Here is a 22,945-nt window from a genome sequence, read left to right as displayed (position 1 = left end):
TAACCTGCGCTGACATTAATTAGCATGATGTTAAAGTTATTGGCGCACGCAGGTTTATAATACAAAGTCATGTGAAAGGACAGGAGCAGCAGCGGAGAGCAGGAAACCCACTGTGCACCATTTTACAGTAGCGTGAACTCTGTATCCGGCTTAACTCTCGACACTCTGTCCTCGTTTGCGGCGTGCTACACCTCTGACCTCGACTTCCTGTTTGCAGGCTTTACAAGTTGCGTGTGACTTTACTGTCTATCCCCTTGTTTGAGATATTTTACTGATACTTGGGTTTTTTTTCTTTCTTTCCAGATTTGAAGAACTAGTCAAGAAGAGCACGGTAGAATATCATGCCGGTGGATCCACCCAAAACTCAGTCAAAATTGCCCAGGTTAGCCTTCCTTTTTTCTCTTGCACCCACATTTGATTCCCCTCTAGAGTTTCTCCTTTTGTTTAGCTTTAGCATCATCGAATAGGCCAAAGAGTAGGTTTATAGGGCTCGCTAAATTATCTCTGTATGTGTAAGAGTGTGTCTGGGCTTGACCCAGATTTCATCTTTCATACTTTAGCAGATAAGTTGTTCATTGCTTTTATTAAACTGGCGTCCCTCTGTGGAAAAACCTCAAGCAAGTGTGTGTGTGTGTGTGTGTGTGTGTGTGTGTGTGTGAGGGTTATATTTTCATAACTTGTAATCCTCTGTGACACTCTCTTCTCTCCTCCGTGAATCTGACGTGTGCTGCTGACGTTCTGAGTGGCCAGGAGAGGCAGTCCTGCGAAAGCATTCTTCTTGAAAGTCGGCTATGCGCTGGCCCAACTGACGTGCTCCTGGCAGTGTGTGTATGTTAGCGGGTTTACAGGGCGGCAGGCTCCCGAGCAATTCAGCATCCATTCATCCATTTATTTATTTAAACCACACGCAGCTCTCAAAGACAGGTACACTCGCAGGGCGTACTTTTCAATTTTGGAGACCGCAGGCATAAAAATACTGTAAATTCCCCAGTTCCCATAAAGACTTTATTCCTCACTTTTTAAAACTTGGAACATTTACATCTGTAATTTGTTCAGCTTTATAAATGGGTACAGGTGCAAGCTACGTTAAGTCGGTGTGGTAAGGGCGTCTGCTACACAAATAAATTGCATCATCTGATCTATGTATCAACAGTTTGTGGAACATGTTCTCCATGATATTTCTGAGGTGATTATACACCAGAAATCATAAAGCCATGATTTTGTCTGTATGCATTTTCACATTGTTAGTTGGTTTTAGCTCTGAATTCAGAATTTTGGGGTTTTTTGCAAAAGCAAAGGCTTTAAAAAGGGATTTCCAATTTTTTCTTTAAACAGACATTGAGGAAAATGCTTTCAAACTTATTTTAACTCCCTGGTGAAATTCAAGGCGCAGTAAGGCATCTGCTGTTCTCTGCAGGGAGGAAGTGCTCGTGTTTCACTTCACAACTGGCGCTCACAAAGGGTGCGCTCGTCCCACTGTACTTAAGGACTGGAAATGCAGATGCGCCTCTGACTGAGTGCACAATACGTATACAGTAATGCAGAACATAGTAAATAGAGAAAGGTGCCATGAGTACAGCAGCATAAAGGTGAGAGAACTTCACAGGTTCTTAGTGTTTTCTGCTGTAGTGACTTTACAGCATTACTTTTTTAGTTCTACTGTTAAAGCGATCACACTGTAGAAAATGTATTATGCACACATTGACATTTTTTTAACACCGTACCATCGGGGAGCCAGAAGAAACTAACTCGGTGTGCTGTGGCAGTTGAATGTGTGAAATGCGATAAGGACTACGCTGAGAATACTCATCAAAGACAATGAATGATAATGAGATGCTCACTTGCACACAGGCCATGCTGATCACTGTTGCTGGAGCAGGTCACAGGTACTTGTTTGAATTCACTGATTTCCCTCATTGATCAGTGATTGGTTGAGTTGTTAAAGGTCTGTGTCTGTGTATATGGGAGGGGATGTAAACACGACTGGGTTTCATGTAAAGGCTCGGTATACTCTGGAGTACTGTTTTCTCATCTGCTGAAATGCAGTTTTTCCAGGAGTTGCTGTCAAGTGTAACTGTGCATGAAGTGACAAACAAAAAAAAAAATCCCATCAAGTGCAGAATCATCAACATCTGGAGGAGCATTCTGATGCGGAATGAGAGGTCATTCAGCGCTAAAGAAACCCTTAATGCATCGTAGTGGTTCAGTTTCTTATGAGTTTGTAGAGTCAAATGAGAGCAATTGGATGGCAAAATTTGTAAATTAAAGATTGCCATATTGACATGATGGGCAGTTTAGACAAAACAGCACTGTGAGGGATTTCCATTTGAGGATTGATGCCCATGGTTTACTTCAGAAGCACATATCCCTCTTGACTGATGGGTGGATCACTTCCCACCAGGGGAGGGATACTGTACCTTACCAAGCCAGGGTTCTTCCTTTCATGTTTCTGGCATTGATTGACCCTCCTCTCCACCTTTGTTTTTGATGAAAAAGTCTGGTTGTTAAACAACATTCATGACTTCAAGGTATTAAGGGGAGCCTCAGAAGGATGGAAAGATTAAGGCAGAGACCAATAAAAGGAAAGGGCGTTTCTGACAGTGAATTTGATTTCAGCCGAAGAATAATTCAAGAGGCGTGCACAGTAAACATCAGATTTTTACCTCTGAAATCATGGGTGCAAATTGAAATTGACTTCCACGATAACGCACATCTCTTAAGTGTGCCCTGCTAGTGGCGTTTTCTTCTCCTGAAAGTAGCAGTGAGGTTTGTGAGTACACCGGGGTAATATTCGTATGGGAGAAACTGGAGAGAAGAGAAGGAAAAGCAAAGTACAAATGTCTTACATCTCTGAAAAATTGGTAGAAAATCTGCAAAGATGTTTTAGCTCATTTCCTGATGAAAATGGTTAACCAAATGCCTCATGGAAAAGGAGTTTTCCTACAAGTGTACTTCGACTTTTGACTTGTACTCTTTTACAGCATGACTGCGTTGTGGAGCTGTTGATCATTTTACCGCTCTTCACTTTTGTTGTGAATGATATATAAATTTCAGACTGTTAGTGGTTTTTTTTTTTTTTTTTTATAAAACCTCTTCATGGGTTTTGTGAGTCTGATGTCAGCTGTTCTGGGTGGAGGGCATATCCTGTTATCTCCATCACACCTCAGTGGAGAGCACAGTGCTGTACCTTACAGTATACACACTCAAAGGAACGAGTAACACCTCTGATCTGTCTTGCGATCATGACGTTCATGCACTGTGTTTATCACAATGTAAATCTGATAAAAGTCAACCTCCTCCACATTGAAAAGATTTTTAGAGATGTAAGGTCTTAATTTTTCTTTAAACCAGCAAAAAATTCTTGCAGGCTGGTTGCAGTAATGGAAAGAGATTTGCCACAATGAGAAGATCCTGTTATGTTACAATGAGTTCTGTTCTGCACCTTATACGTCTTTATCTTACATTAGAAGCCAAACTGTAAAATGATGGGTGGTCAGATAACTGCGGCAGCTTCAGAAGCGTGAATTTGTATGGGGGTTTCTGAGACATAATCAAATGATTGATAAGTATGTTTATAGACTAAAAAAAAAAAAAAAAAAAATTTCCTTTTTTATTTTTTTTTGTTTATTAAAAGAGTGACTTCTGCGGATGAGAAAGGTAATAAACCCGGAAAAAAATTTAACAAAAGAAACTTACACAGATTTGACAGCCAAAATTGTGCATAAATTGAAGAGTATATAAATACCATGCCAAGCAAGGTTGACATATTTGCTTTAACCTATCTGAAAGTTATACTTAGCTGTGGTCCTGGTGCCATTTTCATTCTTTTTAAGAATTCCTCCTCCTTTCCTTCCTGTGCAAAACTGTCTGTTAGATGAACGTGAAGGGGCCCAGTGCAGTGCTTGAGTGCCTGGGATCTTTATTGGAAACACATGTGCAACGTGCTGTGGAACATTCTCTAGAAGATGGCTTTTTACATGCGATGGACTTCTCAGCTCATATTTATATGGAAACTTGAACAGGGCCGGTGTCTTGTTGTAGGCACCCAGTTACTCCTCAGGGCTTAAATGTCCTATGACCTCATGTTTTAACTTTATAGTTCTTTCTTTTAAACAAAAAATCCTTTCCAGCTTACTTCAGTCTTTGTTGAATAGTTTAATTCAAGATTTTATTTTTCTTCCCCCAAGCCTGCTACCACTTAGCAACAAGATGAGGGTAACTCTGATGTTTTGTCAAAAAAAAATTGCAAGATGTTTTTAAGATTTAAGTTTACTTCATTTCTCATAAGGATTTTGTTGCTTATGTTCATCAAATGTTCCAAAATGACATGTTTGCAGTACATGCTTTGGATACCTGGAGAATCAATTGGTGGTAGTACTGCAGAATGGTAAACACATCAGTAACTAGGCAAATTATTAGAACATCTCAACAATTCGGTATGATACTCTATTTTAAAACTGCTTAAAGTTGGAGACTTTAAGCACGTGCTTGAAGTTTTATTTATTTATTTAATTATGCCTTGAATTGCAAAGGAATGTGAGTGTAACCACACAAAAGTAAGAGTGCTAATTGACAATTAAATGTGGCGGACGTAGATGGTCTCGGAATTTTGGCCGGTGGAGACCCTGAACTGCAGCTCCATCATTAATGCCTGTGACTCATTTGTTTTGGAAAGGTTAATTGAACTTACTGCTTGTTTTCACATGATCGCCGGTTGCAAGTAATTTTTTTTTTTTTTTTTGCTTTGGACCAAGCAAAAAAAAGAAAGGAGAGGTCAGAGACAATTAAGCTCTGCAGTAACAACACAAAAGCTTCTATTCCCCAGGACTCCTTTAAACTGTTGACGTGCCATCTCTTTGCAAGGGTGCGAAATGGGGTGCGGCGTACTACCTGCTAGTGTTTGAGCCAGAGAAGAGGGATTCTGCTTCAAATGTAGTTGAAGTCATCTCATGTTTCTTCTACAGAAGGATGTGCATCAGTTTAATAGCACCAAACCTTGGTCTTACATTGTTTGTGGTAGACAAGGGGGCAGTGCTACCTTTGGATCTGAAGTTTTCTGGTTCAGTCCTTACTTACTGTTGTAGTACCCTTGAGCAAGGTACATAACCTTAAATTGCTCCACTGAAGTTATGCAGCTGTATAAATGGGTAAATGGTTAACTTAGTAAGAGATTGTTTAACATTGTAAGTTGCTTTGAAGACGAGCGAACTGGTAAATGAATAAATGTACATGGTTTAAGAGTGCATTACATTTGATGCTGCAATACCTGTAATCACAATTTTTCAACTTTGCTGTTGTGAATATGAGTGCGACGACTGCCGAGTATGTCCTTCCAAACAGCTTCAGCATACAAGGGGAACTTTAAACATCAGGTGGCCCCGCAACTTCTTACAAGCTTATTTTCTGCATCAATGACACATGTTTACATATGTGTGATTCTGTTATACAAAGTGGTTTCATTTTTGAGTTCATCGCTTGAACTGACCGTGGTTCACCAGAAATATGAAGTTGCTCTGCTGTTTGTGCATGTGGTCCTCATGGAGATGTATTTTATAAATTGGGGATGACCTGGCGAACAGGCTTTCGCAGAAAACATTTGCAGAAGGAGCAATCCAAGCCAAGTGTTTCTGTAACAGCTGCACATGTGAGAGACGACCACAAAGCCAGTTAGGTAGGATGACTTGATTTCTGTTGTCACTCTGAAGATCACTTAACACTCTGCCCCATTCAGGTTTAGGTTTGAAAAAAGGTGCGTCCTCAGGGATGGTGCTGCATTTGATTTAGTTTCGTCATTCACTGCAGCCTAAACACATCTTTGATCCCAAAGCTCTCATGCACTTAGATCATGTCAGGTTTTGTTTGTGCTTCTCCCTTCACATACAAAGTTAAGACTCTTAACTTCTGGATCTGCTCTGTCAGTGAATTCAGCCTTATGCAGCTGTGCATTGACATCATGTGTTTTTTTCTTAATTATTTTTTAAAAATAATTCAAAGGTCATTTTAGCAATGTCCCTTAGTGTAGCCACAGCAGAAGCAGCCCCCAGGATGAGTATATACACTTACAACGTTGAAGTCCCAGGAGGAGTCCTGCTCTTCTAGCTCTGGCCAAGCTTTTTAATTGCTTCTTAACTTTTGTCATTAAAATGTCCAACTGTATAAATGTATACAAGTTATAACTTGCTTTGGATGAGAGTCAGCCATGATGATGATGATAACCACCTAGTAGCTGCTACTTGTTCTGCAATGCAAGTTTTCAGTGGCCTTTGAGCTGAGTTATTACAAAGCTCTTGAATAAATCAAATTTCACAACAGAAATCATAACACAGTGGAAACCAGCAAATTGCCTGCTGATGAGCCTGTCAGAGCTGCCTGAGAAAATCTTGAGACGCGATGTCTGTTATTTGCAATGGAAACCCAAATGATGCCGTTGTTTTCCAGTGTCTAGTTAATACAGCTGTGTATGCTGGTTCGAATCCTTCTAGTTGCAACGTAGCACTTAATACAATTTTTCCTTACAAATCCAATTTTTACAGTTTGTTTAGAATTTTTCCTCACTTTTTGTAAACAAGGTGATATGTTGATTGCCCCACCCCCTGGCACACAGTTGCCATGGGGTCAACTGCAAATAGCCTATCAAAACGACTTTACTTTATTTTTTTTTTTTTTTTTTTTTAATAGAAGGGCAATAGAAGGTGAATTTCTCAAATAAAATTGGAATCTCTTTCCCCTTATTCCTGATTCTTGTCATGTGCGCAGATGGTCCCCACTTCATGACACAGATGAGAGCCAAAAAATGATACTGTGAACAATGTATAGTGGGGCTGTTTTTCCCGTAATAGATAATGGAAAATTCAGCTAATGTGGATTGTTGTGACTTAAATAAACAACAAAAAAACAGCATACTGACCTTTTCAGCTTTTGGTCTTTTTTCTTCAGTTCACCTCAGATGCTTTTTTTGCTCAAATTTAGACGAAGCTTGGGATGAATAAATAGGAAATGTACAAATTTGGGTTGTACTCTGTAAATCCATGCTTTGTACAAAAACACAAAGCAAGATACTAATGGCAAAGGGCGAACTAATGTTCTGTGGACATCGTATGATGTGTGGAAAGTAAGAAAGGATTAACTGACTACATTCTGTAGTTATTTTACTCTTATCTAATTTTTACTGTATTTGATTGCTTTCCATCCTCATAATTAGCTGTTTTTTTGAGAACAGTAATAAGAGTTTACTGTGTTTGGGTATTTATTTAGGAGGATGTACATATGTTCTGATAACACTTTGAATAGAACGCAGTTGGAGCAGGAGGCAACAGCACAGTCAAATTCTCATTGCTGTACCAGTAAAGTATTGTCTTGGAAACACATTGAATAATCAAAAATATAAAAGCACTTATTGGTTTTTCCTTGTAACTTTCAGTTATGTTAAAATAAATCGCTGTAGGGAGGGTGCTGTGGTGCAGTGGCTTGGCTGGGTCCTGCTCTCTGGTGGGTCTAGGGTTTGAGTCCCGCTTGGGTTGCCTTGTGACGGACTGGCATCCCATTCTGGGTGTGTCCCTTCCCCCTCCAGCCTGATGCCCTGTGTTGCTGGGTTGGGCTCTGGCTCACTGAAACCTCGCTCAGGACAAGTGGCTTCAGTTGTGTGTGTGTGTGTGTGTGTGTGTGTGTGTGAGAGAGAGAGAGAATTCCTGTACAGGCTTAGCACCATATCTCCATATCTGTAAAGTGTCTTATAGTTTAATGTGGTTACAAATAAGGAGCAGCATCTCCAAAAAAGGAATATAGGGCTACTACAATACAGCAGGGAGCACATGTATGCAGCAATACAACATTAATTTTAAAATTCAGTATTTTATTTTTGACATGCTGCAGTAGTTACAACCGAATTGTTCCTCTGCTCTTTCATCAGCATAATTGCACTGCAAACCAGCATTAGCAACATGGGAGCAGCCGCCCTCCCTTTGGAAGAACAATAGCAGCTTCTGTGTAAAGTAGCCACTTAACAACTGGCACCATAGCAAACCTATTAGATAATTATCCATGTGTCCATCACAGTGAAAACAATGTTGTAGCAACTTGTGTGGATAATAGATGGGTTCAAAAGACATGACAAGCTCTTAGGTGTTTGGCAACCCACAGCTGTTTGGTCATTATTGTTTTTCGTTCTTGTGTTATATGAAGACGTCTGCAGTATAACAGGGAATACAACTGCTTCCTTTTAAACTGAATTTTACATGGGGAGGATGTTCTCAGCAACACTTAATTTTCTGGCTTAATTTGGCTTCTTGTTTGACTAATAAATGAGTACTATGTTTTTCTTTACTCTCGCTTGTTGCAGAGCATTTTTCTTTCTTTTGTCCTTGGGCTGCGGGTATAAGCTATTAGTAATGTGAGCATGAGTTTGCGTAAAGGATAAGAATACTGAAAATTTTCCTGTTTTTTGCCCAAAAGATATTTATTACAGCTCAAAAAGACTTTTCAGTCGCTCAGGACGAGCGGCTTTATCGGGTGTTCACAATCGTGGCATCGTGGAATGCCTTTTTTGTGTATTTCTATGAAATGTCTGCACATTTCATTAATCACTTTATTAGGCATGTATTTATTGGACTGGTGTTTTACAAATACGGTCAGAAGAAAGTCTGTATTTTTAAAGATAGCCTAGTAATCGTATTGTGGCGCACAGTGCCATGAGTCTGGATGGTTGAGGTGGCCATCCTCGTCCCCTGTCCACTCAGCCTCGGAACTGGTACGGCTCCTTCACTCCCACGTGGCATGTTGCAGAAATGGCGGCGCCCACGTGGCTTTTGCCAACCGCTTCGCGCTCCCCGTGGCTGACCGGCTCCTGTGGGACCTTCGCGCTGGCTCTCCAGCCGCTCCGCATTGTCCCAGCTCCGTTGTCGGGGGTGAACATCCCTCTTGCGCCTCCAGTTGTCTCACCTCTCGGTCACCTCTCGGCAGAGGACCCCAGCAAGCCGCCCTGCTTGCAGCTCACGCCTCTGTCCCTTTGCCGCACGCCGAGTCTGCCGTGACGCTCATAAAATCGGCCGCTTCTTGCTGCGCAGCTCCCCTCCTTTTGTGGCGTTTGTGCCGCCATGTCGCTCTTTTAGAAAGCTCGCAGGGGCTTCAGGTAGGCTAGGCACTTTCTCCACGAAAGTGGCTGAATCTTGATCCGTGGGCGAATTCGCATTGGTGGGTTTGCTCACCCCTGTTACGGAGCCTCTCCTGTCCACAGACGAGGCGCGCTGCTCCGCGTTGTCGAGCACATCGTCCGATCTGCCCGGGAAAGCGGCGCTCATCGCGGGGCGACCTTCCTCAGCTCCAGCGCTTGATGGCGGTTTGCTGCCTCTTCCTGCCGCTCCTACAGTGGGCACAGGGCGACCCACTCGACCTCTTGCCTGTCTTCAGCAGCACCTCACAGCTCTTCTCCGCCGTCTTCGCCACAGCGCGTGCTTCCCCAGGGTCCTCCTGGACACCCGTGCTCCACCCCTGCTCCTCATCCTGGACCTCTGCCATCGGACGCCGTTCTTCTATCCCGCTGGCTTTCGGTGTCACGTCGTTTTTCCTTTCCTGCTCGGTGTTCAGTTGCATTGTCCTGCCCATCCCACTTCTGACACCAATGTGGCGCGCAGCACCGTGGGTTTGGATGGGGCGAAGGAGGACGCAGAGGCAGCGTTCATCATGAACGATTTACTAGAACACCGGCACCAGGGAAATAATGCTCTCGGTCCGACGACTGTTTCCTCCAGGACCTGCGCCTACAGCCAGCCTTCCAAGCCTGCTTAGCCGCCCCAGGCTCTCTCCCAACACACTGGTAGGCATGGTCACTCCATCATTTTCCCCTTAAGTGTCCTCAGTGGTTGCATACCCACATTTCACATTATTCTCCTTAATGCAACTATTTACATTTAGGAGTTTCCCTCCTAAAACAGTAACGCGGGGTCGTTAAAATATTTCTGCTTTACAGCTCAAGTACTATTGACTGAGAGCCTGACAGTGTTAATCGGCAATATCATTTACGAACATCATCTAGCACTTTGTTTTAGTGACAATGTCTGGAAACATTTGTATTGCTGTGTACTTTTGACACCGTGGAAATAACCGCGTTCCAGACTACAACAGCATCTCAGTGTCAGTAGAGGTGACAAGCCATCGTGTGTTCCTTTCCCTCTCAGCGCTGGAGTTCAGATTGAGCGTGACATCTTATGTAACGTGTCCTCCTCTGCTTGGGTAGGGGAGTACGCCGTCAGTCTGCTTTGTTTTTTTTTTTTTCCCCTTTTTCGAGGAGGGCATTTTGTGCACTGACTGCACTTGACTGTAGGCTAACTATGACAGAGATTTAATTGGAAAAGACTTTGCGAAGCACATTGCCGAATGCATGACTTGCAGCAGCTGCAGCAACAGCCCCTCTTTCCTGACCCGTAGTTCTTGGTTCTTCCTGGGTATGGAGCTGACGGGGCTTCGGTAAGGATCTCGTTTCTAGGCACTTACGGAGATCTTGATGTCAGCGTGACATGGAGTCCTGACCCTGCAGCACGTGAAGAAATGCGTTTTGACTGGCTGCAGATAGGAGTGTCTCCCCCGCAACTTCTCCTGCAAGGCAGCAAACTTGGATGCAGATGTTTACTTATTTTATGTCTCGCTGGACTCCTGTTCTTTCCAGCCAGATTTTTGACCCGATCTTTGGAAACTGGTGCACTTGTGACCGTTGGCAATTTTGGAATGCTGCTTTTGGATTTTTTGCTACTGGCCTTCAGGATTAAATTCACTAACAAACACATACTTATTGATTATTAATTTCATCAGCAGTTCTATTCTGAATTTTCCTTTTGTGAGGCTGACGCTTCAGATGCCAGTTTTAATGATGGATTGTATCTTTGTAGTTAATTGTTATGATAGTTAATGAGTTTGACTTCTGCTGCAAAATGAGCCCTCTAAGTGACTACAGGTTAATGGTATACTACTTTCTGGGCACTTGGAAGAGAAATGGAGGCAAAATAGTGCCTCAGTGAGACACAGTCGGAGGCTGTTCAAGAGGTTTGTTGTTTTAGTCCATTCTTTTATTCAGTGAGTGAGGTCTTCCTTTTTTATCACATTTTATTTTCTGGGCACGCACCTGCACTCGTGGTGAAAACGTTGCATAGCAACAGAGAAACAGCTTTAAATATTTGGGTTAAAAAACTTTCAAGAGAATACAGAAAAGAGCCTGCAATTAGATTTTATCCCCACAGGTCACAAGTTTAATGAGCCTTAGAATTTCCTCTTGAGCCACAGTTTGGAATTATGCAAGTGAAATACTAGCATTATTTTGACAAATGATTCTCTTTAAACCTGTTTGTTCCAATGTTGCGAGCAGTGCAGTGACTCAGTGGTACTCGCATGCATTTACAGCAATAGTTGAAGTTTGTCCAGTAGATGATCGACTTTAAAAAACCAAAAAGAAAACATCACCAGTCCTCCTGGATGCACTGTGTGTGTTGCAAAAAAGTCGAGAGTGTGACTTGGTTCCTTTTACCCGGCGACAGACTGGAAGCGGGTGTAGAAGAATGTGCAAACTGAAGTGTTGAGCCTTATGAAAACAGATGGGGGCGAATTTTGGCAGGCGCGTTGATGTGCAGTAGGTGACAGACAGCCAGCGCTAGTAATGCTCCTCTTTTTTTCAAGGTGGCGGCGATGCTTTCCTCCTCCTCTTCGCCTTCCTCCTCCACCTCCGCTACCTAGTGGGGGCACTGGGGACACAGTACATAATGCCACCGCAGGACCTCTCACACGTACACTGTCATTATTTACCTTTGATTTTTGACATTTTTTGTTCTCCCCCCAAATTCTGGAGGTGTGGTAGTTCATTTCCAGTTCCATTTTTGTATTTTGTCACTCTGCCATATGCAGAAAAACCCTGGAATTAATAATAACAGCATCCGTAACTGTTTTGTGTAGGCGTATTCTGGATGTTTACGTGCTGAATTTGTTGTCTGAATCGCCAAGCTTTAAGGTGGTACGTTTTTCAGATTTGAGCCATTAGCTGTGTTTGCGGATGTGTGTAATACCTCTGTAAGCCACAGAGCAATGAGAGCAACTGCTGAGAAAAACACTAGACCAAGTGAAGTTTGCTGCTGATATTTTATGACCTGTGTGATGTCACCATCGTGAGTACCAGCAGAATAGTAACTGACTGTGATCTTAGTTGAGCTTTTCAAGGTAAAGCTATAAGCGCGAAATCTTATTATTCATAAACCAGTAACTCCGATAGTGGTACAGAACAGAAATGCTTTTAATAAAAGTTCTGCAATTATGCTTCAGTAATCACTGAAATAAAATACATTGCATGCAGGACTCTGATCCATCTAAAATCTTCAGGTTCCCAACAGTGGAACAGACACTGCTTACTAAGCAGGTTTTATTTAAACCTGAATAAATGGCTCCTTCAGACAGAAAGTGTGCAGCTTTTGCATTTCACAAGTTTTAAACCACTAATAAGACGAGGGGTGGGGTTGGTTATACTGCAGCCTTTTGGAGTTACAAAGGACAGCCCAACATGACTGAAGTGGGTAGATTTGGGGCAGACGGTGCGGTTGTTATAGTAATAGTGCTGAATAAAGGAACATTTCTTTATGCGCTTCAGTCTCTAATGGCTGCAGGAAATTGCTTGACGAAGAGCATAGTAATTTACATGCACCTCCAGCCAAACCTCCGTAGTGGACTACACCTCGAGAGGTGGCAGGAGGGTTTTTCTCAAGGCTTGATACCCTTGATGTATTGCAGGACTGGTCCAAGCCAATCTGGCCCAACTGTGTGCCCGACAGCGGTGGGTCCAAAAATGGTGATATGCTCCTGTCCTCGTGTTGGCAGCCTCCTCCTTCACTCTTTCCACAAGCAAATGCAAGAGAGTTGAAGTCCAGAGCGGTTCAAGACGGGCTCCCCAGGGTTGCGGAGCACCGTTCTCTTTCTCGGGGTGGCTGGGGGCTGGGACTCATGCACTCAAGAGTTGTTGGGAAGAGTGGAAGGTCATCTGGAGCTGTCGTCATAGCAAGTCTTTTTTTTTTTTTTTTTTTTTTTTTTTTTTTTTTTAAAACAGTTTTTTTAAAACAAAGTTAATTAAATCTTGGGCTTGCAGCTGCAGTACTCTAGTTACCACTTTGTACCTTTTTCAAGTGAAATTCACTACTTAGTTTCTTTTAGCAGGCTTCATTTCTAGTCACTGTTTTCCACTTAAAAAAAAAAAAAATTAAAGAGTTAATTTCCTCCTTTTAAAAGACCTTGCCAGCGACATCCCTCATTAACACTGGGTAGAGGCCCCTCCAAGAGGTGTGCGTCCAACAGACTTGCATCTGCCTGAAATATTGTTGCGTTGAAGCAATTTTCCAAGTAATTTACAGGAAAAAATGCTGGTGAAATACGCAAGCACTGGCCGCCTTATTAAAATAACATTCCACATTATTTTCTAAACATGCTAACTGTGTAGTGACAAAAAGAGCTTTTGTGTGTAGGCTTTTGTTCTTTGTTGAGCTGCTCTGCTCTAGGTCTCTGAGTCATCTGTACTTCTCATTCTGATTATTAATTCCCTCACTTGTTGTCACTTTGTTGTCAGGCTACACAAGTTGAGGCGCTGTCTCATTCTGTGGAAGCTGGAGGGAGAGGTGTGGGTAAACATTTGCTAAAATCCCCCACCTTTAGCTGAACGTGCGCCTTGGTGCACGGTCCTCTTTTTTTTCCACAGGCTTTCTCAGAGCTGAGCACCGTGCGTGGAAAAACGAAGGACATTCAACTATTAAAAGACAGTGGGTTTGAATATTGCTTGGTCTGTGTGGAGTCTGCGTGTTCTCCCTGTGCCAGGTGGACAGGTGACTCTAAATTGCCCTTTGTGTATATATGTGTGTTACATTGCTCTGCTATATAAATGTGGTACCGCAGTGGTTAGAGCTGCTGCCATTGGACCCAAAGATCTTACGTTTGAATTCCACCTCAAGCTGTAGTACCCTTGGGCAAAGTACTTACCCTAAATTGCTCCAGTAAAATGATCTAGCTGTATAAATGGGTAAATTACTGTAAGTACCTTAACATTCTAAGTCACTTTGAACAAAACCATGAGATAAATGAATAAATGTAAACGACTGTAGGGAGTTTACTGTACCGCATTGTGTCCATGGATAAAGCTGAATACTAGTTAATTGTTTTATTGTATGAAGGGAAAGTATCCTTTAAATGAATACATATACATGAAGGTGTGATGGTTTCAGGTTTTTTCTGCAGATTAGCAAGTGTTACCCTCTAGCACGGTGTTGGATACGAAGAAACTCTCTTGATGCCCATAACTAATGTGTGCCCCCTTTACAAGGTGTTGATGTCCTTAAGTCTACAGGGCTACAGCACACAGAGAGCAGGTAGAATTCATCACCTACAGACACGCCATGCACCATGGGATACTTTTCTCAGCTGTTGGAAGAACAGAAAACCATCTGTTGGAGAGGAAATCTGCCTTTGTCATCTCAGGCTTAGCAGTTAAGTAATTTGATTTTGTTGTTTTTCCAATAAGTCCAAGGGATTTGGCCAGTAATTAAGTTTCCCTCATCCTCCTCAGTGACTTGGAACTGGTGCGTGCTCACGGCATTCTGTTTTTACATTTTTCTCAGAGCAGTGTAATGCCAAAAGGATGTTAACACAAGCATCTTTTGATGCATATCGAGTTGAGCCGAATGCTGTGCATTTTAAAGAGATGTTCTCCTCCGCTAGTCTTTCACATGTTAACCGGGCCTTGTTGACATTGTTTTGATTAGTATCTTCCTCACCCGTTAAGATAATATTCCCTAATTAGATTTTTAATATACTGCTGTGAGATTTTTTTTGATAATTACTGTCAGTGCTCTCTAGTGATTTTTACGGCTTCTCTTCGCTGTTGAGTTCATGCCTGGTTAGTTCACAGATATAAACAGAAATGTTATGCTGACAGATTGGTTTTCATCGCAAAATCTCTCTGTATTCATAAATTACACTGTGAGCTCTTGAATACCCACAGTCTGGCTTGCCATTGCACCTTTATCTTTCACTTTTCTTTACCAGGGAAAAAAAAAACTTTTTGCCATATTTTCACTTTTGATGAAATCCTGTTCTCGGCAGATCATTTAACGTAACGCCTTGCACAGAAAATATGCTTTAATGGAATTTGTCTGAAGCTACAATTGTGTATTTTTGAATTCATAACAGCAGAGACAACAGACGACATTGAAAGTGTCTGGGTCGGCCTCAGATGGCTCTCTGGTGCGCTCTGCAGCGCTATGGAGCGGGCGGTCCTACCACTGACGTTAAAATAAATGCTTCGAACAGCCCATCTGGTAATGTAGAGCCCTCGATCCTGACTCAGTACGTAGTATATCGTCCCTTTTTACTATCTCCAAAAGCAATTTCTGTTTATTTGATGGACTTGAACCGTAACAACACTGCAGCTGTAATGTGCAATTTTTCTCTTATTCCTATTGATGTGTCCTTGCGGTGCTTGTGGAGAACACTGCTGCGCTTTTTACATCTTTATGTATCCATCCACCCATTTTTTTTTTTTTTTATTACCGCTTGTCCTGGCCAGGGTCGCAGAGGCCTGGAGCCTATCCCAGAATCACTGGGTGCAAAGCTGAAGGGGGTACAGCCTAGGCTAGACTTCTGTCCATCGTAGGGTAGCTGCGTGCACACTCTCTCTCCTTCATTCACACACTTTGACATAACCAATCCACCTGAGCTGCATGTCTTTGGACTGTGGGAGGAAACCAGATCACCCTGGAGGATGTGGGAGAACATAACATGCAATGTGCATGCAGATTCACCGAGCCGGATTCGGAACTACACCTTGGGTACAGCGTTTCCTGCTGCACCACTGTGCCAACCCTTATATATGTTATTTGTTACGTTGTGATGAATGTTGTTCTCTGTGTGACCGGACTGTTCTAGACCGGGCAGAGCCGAAAGGCACCTGGAACATTATTACATAACTTTGGTTTTCTTCAGCATGTGAATACATCAGACTTTTTCTTTTAATTTTTGGTGTTGAAGATGACTGTGTGGTGTCCTTACTGTCTAAGCTGGCGAGGGGAACAAATCAAACTGGGGGCTGCCTCCTTTTGGACTGGATATGATTGCAATTTTCCATGCTTCTAGAGTGTCCCAGCAGTATCCTGGGCATTGAACTCTTTCTGTACTGTTCTTCAACAGCTTCTCAGTTTCAGGTGAGAGCAGAACACGTGTCAAAATGTAAGGCTTTGCCGATATAGTGTCAGTACCACGTGCGGTGGTAATGGAGGGCTAAATGACCGAGAATCCACGAAGGAAACAAAGCAGCACTTTTTGTGTTGGACAAGTGTCCGGCACAAAGGAGCTCTTGATGGATCTTTGCGGGCGTAATTGTCTAATTACTCTGGGCAGATGGGGCACGGAGCTAACTGGGACGCATCGCGCTGCTTCTCCCGTCTCGATAACAAAAGGACAGTCCATGTAACAGGCTCTTCAGTAGAGAGCCACGACGGGGGGGTCTCACTTCACCACAGAGTCCTTCTTCCACTCGACGTGTTACCACAGAAACAAATGCGTTCTGTAAACACTGTGGGGATTAGAGCTCTTGGGAAGTGTAACACGGCGCGGTAACAGGGGTGCGTTTGCACGCTGCGTCTCTGCCGCCTGTCGAGACTTGATTCATTACTAAAAGCCTAATTAAAGGGAGATCTGTTTAATGGTGTTTGATAATTGATCACGTCAGTTGCCGCGACCATACGCTCCGCAGCGAGTCTCGGTGGTGACCCCGCCTGTCGGACTATTTCATCCATTTTTCTCCTGCAGAGAGGAGCGTGGAGAAATTAAAAACACATTTTTTTCCTCATAGTCCTCCTCCTGAGCAGCCTTACACTGCAGAGCGGAGCCTGCGATGCAGCCCTGCCGTGGGTATGTTTCCATTTTGCCGCAGAGATGTGGTTCCCATTAAGCAGGTGATGCCTTAATCGCTGAGGAGCAGCGTGCACAGCGCTTGAAAAACTGTCCACACTCTTGATGGCCTGAAATGTTGTGCCTTTGTCTTCCAGAGAGACGCTTGTGATGCAAGCAGTGTTTGATCACTGAGGGTGTGGACAGGTGGACGGGTAGACAGGTGCAGCTACATCTCCTCCTGTTACTCTGCTGACTTTCTAATTCCAGCTTTCACATGGAGACCTGGTGCACACGTCTCTTACATTATTCTGTGTTTAACGCATTAAATATTAGCGCTGTGAGATGTCAAAAAGGCTTTTTGGTTAATTCATTTACAGTAATTAATCGCTATTGAAGCTACATTGTTACTACTTTAAGCTCTTTAGTGAACTGCAGTGCTCTGTTCACCGATGAAGGCTGAGGTGTAGGTCACAGCTTTTAGTTTTGTACTTGAAATAAAATACCTTTGTGTCTTACAATAAAGTTGTCATACATATAATAGTGCGCTTCCTTTGAGTCCATTTTGCGGCTGTCTGAAAAGCTTCTTTAGTTTCTGTATTATGATGTGAAAGCAATCACTGCGTAGTTTGCATAACCCCTGTGCAAAAGATAGCGATGACTCTGAACACTGCTCACTGCGTATACAGTATTGTTCTCTAAATGAATACTCGTCATCTGTATCGGTACGTGCACAGCCGCAGATGTCCTGCGGAGCTGGTCGATTGCCCGTTGTTTCCCAGCGGTTAGCAGAGTCGATACACACCTTGATGTCACGTGGCACTGCTAAACTGGCCACATCTGTGTTATTTCACACTCGCGGTTCTGCTGTAATAGAAAATGTCCTTTAATTGCTGCCATTTGCTTTGTTTCTAAATGCATCTGAAGTCACAGCAGTGGTTCTTCATTCCAGAGACGTCCATCATGCAGGCTGCCTGAATGTAACACGTTTGTCTGAAGCATCATCAAGCATCTTTTCTCTGAAGAGAAAGCATTGGTGTTTTGGTTCTATGTGGAAAGAGCAAAAATTTATTAGCGTGTAGGCCATCGTCTCTTCTGAAGGTCCGCTGTCAATCTCATGTACGCTGCTGCTTGAAAGTGTGTGCACCCTATAGGGATGGTCATTATTCTTGTATAAAATATTGAAATAAACTTGTAAAATTAATAAACAGGGTTAATTTATTTTTGCACCTGCACTACTTGCGTTTTTTCTATGCTTGATGCATGATTTCCTTTAAAGCAACATGTAGAATTGTTCATTGCACACCTATTATGTCACTTGAGAAGGACTGCTTCTCATTAAATAATTTTGTGTTAAAACTGAGACACAAAGGCTTCACATACAGTTTGCAGTACAGTGTTTGCATGTTCATTCAGTAGCATTGATTTGTTTGTTGTTAAATTGCCTGTGAAGAATAAGGGGAGAAAAAAAATAACATTTCAAAAGTTGCAAGGAGTAAATGGATTTTAAAAAAAAAAATTTGCAAATGATTTGCGGTTTGAAGCCTAGAACTCGTAATACCTTGGAAGGTATTAACGCAGTTGTACTGGGCAGAATGTTTACTAACCTTTTCCTCCAGTGCACCCTGGTACTTTTCACTGTGTTCTGTCTCTCTTTGCATCACAGATTCTGTTTGTTGGATTTTTGTATACCTTTTGCCCAGTAACCGAAGTGTGTTTGAAGTGTGCCTTTTTCTTTCATTTTTTAAAAATTTTCTGTGCAAAAGATCTGAAACACTTGTTCAAAGTCTGTATTGGACGGGTTCCATATACGTAGCAGCGCCAAAGCCGGGCAGGGTGGGAGTAACTGGGCCCTGCCAGTCACATGTGCTGCTGCGGTGCTTACGCATTCCTGTGTTTGGCAGCTCTTCTGTTTTCCTGACAGACACTTTTTAAGACAGCAGCAGCGCAGGGGGGTTCCTCATCATTAACACATTAATCGCACACAAAATACAGGTTGATGGTCGTAGGGGAATGGAGGGCACGCATTACTTCCAAGTGCCGTGTAGTTCCGGTTGGAAAACACGCTGAAGGGCAAGCGAGCAGCACACCTCACAACTGCGCTACCCCAGGGAAGCGCTGTGATTCATAGGTCGTGTGTGATGCTCGTGATGACTGCAGTTGTGCACGGACTTGGACCCTAGCGTCCGGATGCTGCTGAGCACAGACCCGCGAAGAACAAGTGGGTTCGTGTGGTTTCTCAACACAAATCGCCGTGTGTTCGCTTCCTGCACGGCTTTGTGCCGCCACACGTCTCCTGCAAAGGCGACTGGCCGCAGCAGGAGAAACTGAGATGATGCCTTTTTGTCTGTCTGAGCATGAGCCTGTCAGGGACTGCTCTTACGATTAATTTGCCCACTGATCAGAGGGATCTCAACACTGCCAAGAAAACTCGCATTTTTCCCCAATATAAATATTTCATATTGCAAGCTGGGTCCTTTACACACGTTTGGCTTTCGTGTTGGATTTTTCAAGTCCCTGTGTGGTGGTGAACTGTGTGTGTCTTTTTTTTGGCAACCACAGTATGTAACTGGTGTACCACTTTAGGCTCTGCGATCGCCAAATTAAATCTTTGACACGTTAATTCATGTGAGAAAAAGACGAGTGTTTGCATTTCTGATAATGTCTTATTTAAGCTAAATTTATGTGTTGTTCTATGCCAAGTTGCTGGGTTTTAAGCTGCCTTAAGGTGCAGTTACTCACAGTATTTTACCAGCCTTTTGTCCAGCTGTCTGTGGGACACAAAAAAATGACACGAGCAGCAAGTTCCATCATGGTTAGAGAAGACTTGAGTTTGACTGCCACACCTGCTCTGGTACCCTTTATCAAGGTGCTCACACTGAATTGCTCCAGTAAACCTACACAGTAAATGGCTAAAACATTGTAAGCAGGTTAGCGTACGAAGCAAACCTTTTCAGTTCCTCCAGAGTAACATGTCAGATAAAGAATTAATAACAGCACAAAATTGAAAATAATGCAAAGAATATTGTGAAGCACAGGAATCCCTGACGGATGGAGGGGAACGTGTTCTTTGATTAAACTTGTCCAACATGTATAGTATCAGTGCGCATTACACACATTCAAGTGTAATGTGTTAAGTGTATTATTTGTGCCGCTTGGTGATGGTGCGATGTGCTGTGAACTCGCAGTAGGTGGGTGTTCCACTACCTATCCCTTGGACTGAAGGGCACTTTGTCTCTCTGATTTATTTTTGGTCTTGTGCGGTCAGGCTGCCACTGTCAGAACAAATGTTGTTTTACTTTTCACCGCAACTCCCCACCCCCCTGTTGAAACCTGGTTTTTCTGCCTTGCCTTTCCACGGCTGGAGAAACAGTGCTCTCTCAGTGCTGCAAGGAACACTGAAGTTGATGGCGCTTCCTCGAGTTCATCCACAGCGTTGCTCCAGGGAGAAGGTCCTCTCTGAGAGGCTACAGAAGCTCGCCTCACCTGCTGTGCCAAAGCTAACAGGGGTGAGGGCCTGGAAATGCGGAGCGTTTTCGTACCCAAACCTGAGAAATAATGTTGGTACCTGGACTCGCTTTAAAATTTTTTTTTGTCTCTTTTTATTATTGTTATTATTACATTGCTTCATTTACCTGACGCTTTTTTTCAAAGCGACTTACTGTGTTAAGCTACTTACAGTTATTTACCCATTTATGCACCTGGGTAATTTTACTGGAGCAGTTTAGAGTAAGTACCTTTCTCAAGGGTACTACGGCTGGAGGTGTAATACCTTTGAGCAAGGTACTTATCCTAAAATTGGGTCCAAAGGCAGCAGCTCTAACCACTACACTACCAGCTGCCATTCATTATTACTTTTGTTTCTGTTTATTTTTTCCTTTCACATTCATATATGATGAATCATATAAATATATATATTATATGCAAAATTTTTTCTATATATATATAAAATTGTGAAATGTGACAAAGAACATGAATGAGGGCGAGTACATTTGGCACAAAATACACCCAGGCTGCTGCTGCTCAATCATATAAATGTTTTTCAGTGTGAATCCAATTTAATTGGTGTGTACAGTCCCAAGCCACAGAGAAACTTTGAAGCAATGCGTTAAGCACTTGCATGATGTAAGAGTTTTATGGCAGATAAACTTCTTGCATTTGGCAGACAAAACATAGTTGAAAGACATTTATGTGCATCGAAATTTTAATCGGTCCCGGCAATTTCTTTTCTTTTTTTTTCCCCCCCCGAGCATGTAATGGTCAGTACCATTGGGCAGACCCCTCCCACCACTTAGTTATTATGGATTTATAAACCATACGGCAGCAGTAGTCCATTAAAAGTGAGCAAGGGGGGGCCTAATGGGTGCTCAGGCAGTGCTCAAGTGACATTGTTATTACTGCGATCCGTGGGAAAGTTACGGTGGTTGACAGTATATTTTTGATTTATTGCATGGATTAGCTTTATGTCAGGCTGTGCTAGAGCATAACATCTTTTTGCCCTCTCAACAGAAGGGTCACCATGTGCCCAGGGGTGGAAACGTCTCTTTCAAGGAGTGCTCCTCTTCGTAGGGTCTGTGCGCAGGGACATTTCTAATTTGTTTTTCTGTTTCATAAGTTTTCTGATTTTCTTTTGCTTCCAACTTCTTATATCCTCTCAGCCTCCCACTATGAGCTTGAAACATCATTAGGTTTAATTTAGCTGTATAGGTTAAGTTGAAAGAATGGTTTGAGTTCAGGGAACGATATTGAAACAGCTGCTCAGGGATCCAGTTTTGTGTTCCTTGGAAAATAAAACAGTTTGTCCTGAGTCAGGAGGTTACCGTGTGTATGGGATGTAAAGGTGGAGGAAACATTGTGTTTGGAAGGCATCACCTCAGATCTTCTTGAATCTGTTTTGATATTTTTATGATGTGTCCACTGATGACTTGGTGCTCTTCTCCAGCAGTATTCCCACCTTTTTGCATTCCTGTGTTTCTTGCTCCAGTTCCCACTCAACACATAACACACTCTAGTTTCCATGTCCTCTTGCATGACATTTTAGTTCTGTCACTCAACAAATACTGCACAAGTCCAATGTCGTCCACGTTTGGGCTCAGGATCGAGTTATTATGGGCCTGTTATGTTTCAGCTCAGTAGAAAGTGGGATTGAAGCTGCATCCTCCGCAGGGTGTGTCTCCCATTCGCTGCCATCATTCACTCGAGGTCTGATGCTGCCTCCTTGGCAGGGCAGAGCAGAGCATCACTGCTGGTCATTGTTTTTTGGTCATCGGTGATGTAATGTTTCTCTCACAAGCTGGCTGTTTGTCAGGGTGAAGTTGTCTTCCTCTTCGCTTTATGGTTGGAGCCATGGCATCTTTTGTTTTTTCCCTTTTTCATTTTTGCTTCATTATTTTTTTTTTAAAAATTTTATGTATTTTTTTTTAACAACTGAGGTTGTGCCGTCATTTACAGGACCCACGAATGCCTTGTTTTAGAGGCTCTGATGATGCTGTCCTTTGTGGCCCCCCTGGCTGTGCCTGATGAGAAAGATATTTAATCGGTGAAACATTGTATTTGGCTGATATTATCTGCTTAAGCAGTTGTCTGAAGGCTGTTCTTTACGGTTCCATTACAAACACCCCCTCCCACTTTTGTTGGGAGCCAGGGCATTATTTACCAAGTCTGTGTTTATGGAGATAAATGAGACATAACTCTACCAGAGCTCCATGCTTCTGCCAGCAGCTGAAGGAATCTGCAAGGTTATCAGAGTTGTAAATCAAAACTTTAGATTTTTTTCTTCTTTTTTTGTTTGCTCCTGTACATTGCATCAAGATGTTAGGACAATCAGAGCTCTCCGTTTAGTCCACGCTGAGTGCTTCAAAGGCAGCAGAAGAACCGGAGACTTCCTTCCTAGCACTGGTTTCACAATCCGAGTTCACCGATGAGCACCGCCTCTAAATCTCGTCCCCGTTGCCTTTTGTGTCCCCACCTGTTTTCTCTGGGAATTTATGATGTGGAAAACAGATGGGCAGTGGCAACCAAGCTACACATGCAACAGGTATCACTATTT

The 22,945-nt window shown here is 42.8% G+C and overlaps 1 protein-coding gene across 3 annotated transcripts in view; it reads left to right on the top strand.

The window, feature by feature from the left end:
• Positions 1-22,945, top strand: part of LOC108939622 (adenosine kinase-like) — a 127,341-nt gene that overhangs the window by 21,975 nt on the left and 82,421 nt on the right. For 2 of the 3 annotated variants that reach the window (XM_018761074.2, XM_018761073.2), the window contains exon 4: positions 304-382. In XM_018761074.2, coding sequence (XP_018616590.1) covers positions 304-382 — 79 coding nt within the window. Of the gene's footprint in view, positions 1-303; positions 383-14,123; positions 14,496-22,945 lie in introns of those variants that run through there. The other variant, XM_018761075.2, reaches the window with a different exon arrangement.

Source organism: Scleropages formosus, chromosome 24, assembly GCF_900964775.1.
Source record: "Scleropages formosus chromosome 24, fSclFor1.1, whole genome shotgun sequence".
Taxonomy (NCBI): domain Eukaryota; kingdom Metazoa; phylum Chordata; class Actinopteri; order Osteoglossiformes; family Osteoglossidae; genus Scleropages; species Scleropages formosus.
Note: the sequence above shows the minus strand (reverse complement) of the source record. Positions and strands in the feature narration are given on the sequence as shown.